The sequence below is a fragment of the Bos grunniens genome, chromosome 21, assembly GCF_055505025.1.
Source record: "Bos grunniens cultivar Pamir isolate PY7600 chromosome 21, Bosgru_T2T1.0, whole genome shotgun sequence".
Lineage (NCBI taxonomy): Eukaryota > Metazoa > Chordata > Mammalia > Artiodactyla > Bovidae > Bos > Bos grunniens.
The window spans coordinates 63,208,688-63,214,849 of record NC_141185.1 but is presented as its reverse complement, the minus strand read 5'-3'; the positions used below and the strand labels follow the sequence as shown (position 1 = coordinate 63,214,849).

Here is a 6,162-nt window from a genome sequence, read left to right as displayed (position 1 = left end):
AGGGTGTGTGCTAGGACCCTTGTGAAGCCCCTGCTAGAGTCCAACTTGGAGCCAACTCAGGCACCCTCTCTCTCCTCCCCCTCACCCCCAACCCCCACCCCCACCCCTCTGTCAACGATTCAATACTATTAAGGTCATAGGGTTGGCTGAAATTTGTTAAAAACATGGAGAGTAACCTCTGGGGAATAATTCACTGGGGAAAGAAAGACAGAGGAGAAGATTACAAGTACCACTGAAGGTATATATGTTTAAAAGTTAATTTGGTTATATTATCAAGTTATAGTTCTTCAGGGAGCTGATACTTGCTCTAAATTAGATTTGGGGAGGCATATCAAACTAAATAGTCTGCATATGAGACACACTCACATAAAAAGAAAAACACAGAAGACCAAGGGTTCTTAATTTGGAGGAGGATATATTCCAACTTGGGGGAAGGGTGAAGGCATTTCAGTTCTGAAGCTCGATCGTGATGTCTCCAGAGTCCTGCAGTCTCTGAGTGTGGCAGGACGCAAGGGCTGCTGGGTCTGGCTGGACTCTCCACCGCTTTGCCGCACAGTGTGCGATATGCAGGCAACTGCAGTGTCAAGCTGGCACCACTCCTGAGGCTCTTGAGTGTTTATCAACTCAGTAGGTCAAAAGTCTGCAGACATTGGGTGGAGCAGCAGTAAGCCACAAAACTCACAGTTGTCCTCCTGGGGAAAGAGGGGGAGACGAACACAGTTCAAGAGGAAAGCCTCAGGATTCCTTCCATTAGAGACAGTCTTTTTCTTGGTTAAAATAAAGAATTAGGTATGGTCAACAGAACACACAACAGAAATGCAAATTCCTTTTAAAACTGAGCACTGGAATCAGGTGAGGTATGCGTATGCTCATTTTATTAGCAGCTTTCAGACAACACCTCCATGTTAGCTGGAGTGGGTTGACCTGCCCTCCTCCAGGGGATCTTCCCAACCCAGGGGTCAAATCCGAGTCTCTTATGTGTCCTGCAGTGGCAGGCAGGTTCTTCACCATAGTGCCACCTGGGAAGCCCCCTATGTTAGCAGCTAAGGAAAAATAAGCTTCTTCCATGTTATGGTCTGAATTCTACTTACTAGACCCAGTGCAATGAGAGAATTTGAAATATATTATAAAAATCATGTAATTGAAAATGTCACCAATTTAAATAGAACATATATATACATACACACACACACACACACACACACACACCCCCCAAAGAGTTTAAAAAACACAATTTTAAGGGATTTATCCTACAAATGTATTCCCATAGATTGCTTATAGAAGTAATTTCAGAATCTGAATCCCGGAGTTTGAGGGTCTTCTCCCACAAGCAGAGGAATCCCGTCTCAAACTCCACTTGCCATCTGCCTGCAGTGAGTCGTGAGCCAGTCTGGGCAGCTCCAGTGGCTGGATGCCTTGTTTTCCCACCAGAAGTGCTATTCTCTGGTGAGGAGAGAATAATCTACTGTTGATTCCACAGGATTCCTGTGCTGGCTGTTTTCTCTTTTCCCCACTCCTCAACCCAGTCTTTGCCTTTCTCTGTGGTGGCACCAGTGGTAAACAACCGACCTGCCAATGCAGGAGACGTAAGAGGTGTGGGTTCAATCTCTGGGTCAGGAAGATCCCCTGGAAGAGGGCATGGCAACCCACTCCAGTATTTTTGCCTGGAGAATCCCATGGACAAAGGAGCCTGGTGGGTTACAGTCCATAAGAATTGCAGAGTTGGGCTGAAGTGACTTAGCACACACACGTGTAGTCCGAGAAGGTCCTCTATAGACCCTACCTCCAAAGCTGCTGATGGCACAGCCACCGGAAGAGAGAAAAGCTGAACTTTTCTTTCTTCTTTTTAAGAAAAAGTCGAGTTAATACAGGTATAGGTACATACAAACACAGAATAAAATTCATCCATTTTAAGTGTACAGTTGAATGAGTTTTGAAATATGTACAAGTATTTAACACCACAATCAACATATAAACTATTTCTCATCTTTCTAAATGTTCCTTGTGTCCACTTGCAGCAAAGCACCATCCCCCAAACTCCCTGCCAAGTCTCTGGCAATCACTGATAAATCGTTTTGTTTCTCTATGGGCTTTAATTTTCTCTGGATCACCACAATCCTCCAAAAGAAGCTTTGCCATTATGGGTTCTCCTGTCTTAGATTTTTGTACTAGTCCTGGATTCCCCAACCAGCTAGGTTTGGCTGATATGAGCATACACCTCCCCTGGATGGACCTTCCTATATGGCTTTAGTTCTCACTGGGCTCCAGTCACACTTTTCAGCACCCAACCAGGCAGCTGACAACTCTGCCCTAGCCTTCACGTTCTGCTTGCACAGAGTCTCACTTCCTGCCAGCAGAAGTGAAAGCTCAGGGCCTTCTTGGGCCTTCTTTTGAACATGCCCACATTCTTATCCATGCACACGACCTTAAATACTCCCAGAAACATGTCAGTGTTTTTTGAAGCCCCTGCAGAAACCTCATTCTCCTATCTTCCCTTCCAGCCTTCAGTTCAGTTCAGTTCAGTTGCTCAGTTGTGTCCAACTCCTCCAACTCTTTGTGACCCCATGGACTGCAGCATACCAGGCTTCCCTGTCCATCACCAACTCCCAGAGCTTGCTCAAATGCATGTCCATTGAGTCGATGATGCCATCCAACCATCTCATCCTCTGTCATCCTCTTCTTCTCCTGCCTTCAGTCTTTCCCAGCATCAGGGTCTTTTTCCAATGAGTCAGTTCTTCACATCAGGTGGCCAAAGCACTGAGCTTCAGCATCAGTCCTTCCAATGAATATTCAGGACTGATTTCCTTTAGGATTGGTTTGAACTCCTTGCAGTCCAAGGGACTCTCAAGAGTCTTCTCCAACACTATAGTTCAAAAGCATCAATTCTTTAGTGCTCAGCTTTCTTCATGGTCCAACTCATCCATACATGATTACTGAAAAACTATAGCTTTGACTATAAGGACCTTTGTTGGGAAAGTAATATCTCTGTTTTTTAATATGCTGTCTAGGTTGGTCATAGCTTTTCTTCCAAGGAGCAAGCGTCGTCTAATTTCACAGCTGCAGTCACCATCTGCAGTGATTTTGGAGCCCAAGAAAATAAAGTCTGTCACTGTTTCCATTGTTTCCCCATCTATTTGCCATGAAGTGATGGGACCAGATGTCATGATGTTTGTTTTTTGAATGTTGAGTTTTAAGCCAGCTTTTTCACTCTCCTCTTTCACTTTCATCAAGAGGCTCTTTAATTCCTCTTCACTTTCTTCCATAAGGGTTGTATCATCTGCATATATGAGGTTATTGATATTTCTCCTGGCAATCTTGACTCCAGCCAGTGCTTCATCCAGCCCAGCATTTTTCACAATGGACTCTGCATACAAGTTAAATGTATGCAGCCTTGCATACTTCTTGTATGCAGCCTTGATGTACTTCTTTCCCCATTTGGAACCAGTCTGTTGTTCCATGTTTGGTTCTAACTGTTGCTTCTTGACCTGCATACAGATTTGAAGGCAGCACTTTAACAGCATCATTTTTTAGGACTTGAAATAGCTCAGGTGCAAATTCCATCACCTCCACTAGCTTTGTTCATAGTGACGCTTCCTAAGGCCCACTTGACTTCACATTCCAGGACGACTGGCTCTAGGTGAGTGATCACACCATCATGGTTATCTAGGTCATTAAGATCTTTTTTGAGTAGTTCTTCTGTATATTCTTGCCACCTCTTCTTAATACCTTCTGCTTCTGTTAGGTCCGTACCGTTTCTGTCCTTTATTGTGCCCATTTTTGCATGAAAGGTTTCCTTGGTATCTCTAATTTTCTTGAAGAGATCTCTAGTCTTTCCCATTCTATTGCTTTCCTCCATTTCTTTGCGTTGATCACAAAGGAAGGCTTTCTTATCTCTCCTTGCTATTCTTTGGAACTCTGCATTCAGATGGATGTATTCTTCCTTTTCTCCTTTGCCTTTTGTTTCACTTCATTTGTCAGCTATTTGTAAGGTCTCCTCAGACAACCATTTTGCCTTTTTGCATTTCCTTTTCTTGGGGACGGTTTTGATCACTGCCTTCTGTACAATGTGAACCTCTCTCTATAGTTCTTCAGGTACTCTGTGTATCAGATCTAATCCCTTGAATCTATTTGTCACTTCCCCTGTATAATTATAAGGGATTTGATTTAGGTCATACTTGGATGGTCTAGTGGTTTTCCCCACTTTCTTCAATTTAAGTCTGAATTTTGCATTAAGGAGTTCATGGTCTGAGCCACAGTCAACTGCCGGTCTTGTTTTTGCTGCCCGTATAGAGCTTCTCCATCTTTGGCTGCTTAGTCTATTATTTGGCCCAACAGTTATTCACTGCCTCAGACATCTGTGAAGTTAAGCAATTGCTTGTAATTGTTTTGACAATTTTTGACAAATATCCTCAGGGAAGAGGTTTTTTGCACTGGTGAACTCTGATGGAAGAAATAAAAAGACAGGCTTGCAAGCAGGGTTTCTTAGTGAACCACCCTTTGAAGATGCTCCTACTTCCTCCCACACTTTTCCAATTGCTGCCAGCTTGCTGGTTTTAACTGTGATTTCAGATCCTTAGTTTTCAAGGTTAAGACTAGAAGATGGGACTGTAAGTTACAACATCACAAAGATCTCTGTTCTTTCTGAGATCCAGCCACTTTTCTTGAATAAGTGCACTCCAGATTGCTGTAAGCTTTTTGTTAATTTCCAGAGTTCTGAAAAATTCAATTCTGACAACTTTTGCCAGTTTTTTCCCCTGCTTTTACGGAACAGTTGACTGTTTCCCCTCACTCTGCCTCTACCTCTCTGACCGGAGCTTTTACGGGCAGGCCCCTCCTGATGGCTCTAGTTCTCCACTGCCTCCAGATCTTCCTTTGTTCTTTAAGCCAAAAGATTAAGAACAGTAAACCTTCCTACTGCTGTGAGTTCCCAGGTACTTTCTCATCCCTGTGGGTGCTCTGAATCCTGCCTGAACTCCTATAAGTAGTCCCTCACCATTAATTCCTCTTCAACATTCCAGCTTATGTGTGCTTTCCAGCCAGTACCATGGCTGATTTAGTGTGTGTTAGAGTGAGTGGCCTAAGGAACAGTCCATCAGAGTGGGATTCTGGGGTTGGGTTGGTGAGGACATGAATGACCTCCTTGCTAGGGAAACAACGGGATATCACTGATCACTTGAAGCTGTGGTATCACGATGACTTGAATGGTCACTCAGACTGCCAGTGGAGGATAAGGTGCTGGGAGATCAAGTGTGGTGGTACTTGATTGCTGTGGCATCATGATTAATTCAAAGACTGTGGAAGGAGATGGAGTCTTCTGACTGCTGAAGAGATCCCCCCAAATCCCAAGCCCCCTCAAAAAAAAATAGATAAACTTAGTGACTTAAACTCTCAATTCAAGGCATAGGTAGAGAATCAGAAAGTTTCTATATGGTGGCCTTAGAGGAATTCTTATTTTATGAAGCTGTGTGAGCGACATGCCTGAGGTCTGAGTGTACAAGCTGCAAAACCACATGCCAGTTACAGGTATATTTATGCTAAGTCTCTTATGCTAAGATAAAGGTTCTGGCTGGGAAAGGGTGAGGACTTGAGACTTGAGATGGAAACCTTTGTGTAGACAGGAGGATAAGAACCTTAAACCTCTAATATCTCTAAACATTTCTTCACATTAGAAACAGCCTTTCTTGCCTTCTAAGAAAACAAGCAGTCACTTGAATAAAAAGATTTCACTGACTTCATCTGATGTGGTTACCTAAAAAGGAAATTTCTCTTCTTAGGACCCACATGAACAATACTCCCTGCCTCTAGGGCCATAGAGAAAGTAAAATCCCAGCATGATTCAGAGTTAATTGCAAGAGCTGCTCCTGGGAGAGATTACATACATGAAGGAATCTTGCCAAATTTTATTTGCAGGAATTTGAAGAACTATGGAGTCTAAGTACATTAGCTAGTGAGAATAAGTCTAAGACTAGATCAGGCCAAGGAGGGTGTTTCACATAGGCCTTAGGATTTAATGTGTTCATTTGAGTACCTATAATAGTTAATAGAAGTCTTGACCCAGTAGAGGCCTACAGTCGGTGAGAAAGAGATGTTGGAACTTTCACTGTATAGTCCAGAGGAAGAAGAACAAAGGCTTAGAGAAATGGGGATGTCATAGTGGATCCA

The 6,162-nt window shown here is 43.3% G+C and overlaps 1 protein-coding gene across 19 annotated transcripts in view; it reads right to left on the bottom strand.

Annotated features, from left to right (window-relative positions):
- Positions 1 to 398: 398 nt before the first annotated feature.
- LRRC28 (leucine rich repeat containing 28) overlaps positions 399 to 6,162 on the bottom strand; it is a 193,982-nt gene continuing 188,218 nt past the window's right edge. For all 19 annotated transcript variants that reach the window (XR_015150156.1, XR_015150155.1, XR_015150162.1 and 16 more), the window contains one exon: positions 399 to 692. Coding sequence is in view for 10 of the 19 variants with exons in the window: in XM_086364826.1 (XP_086220952.1) it covers positions 620 to 692 (73 nt within the window). In the remaining 9 variants the exon portion in view is untranslated. The remainder of the gene's footprint in view (positions 693 to 6,162) is intronic.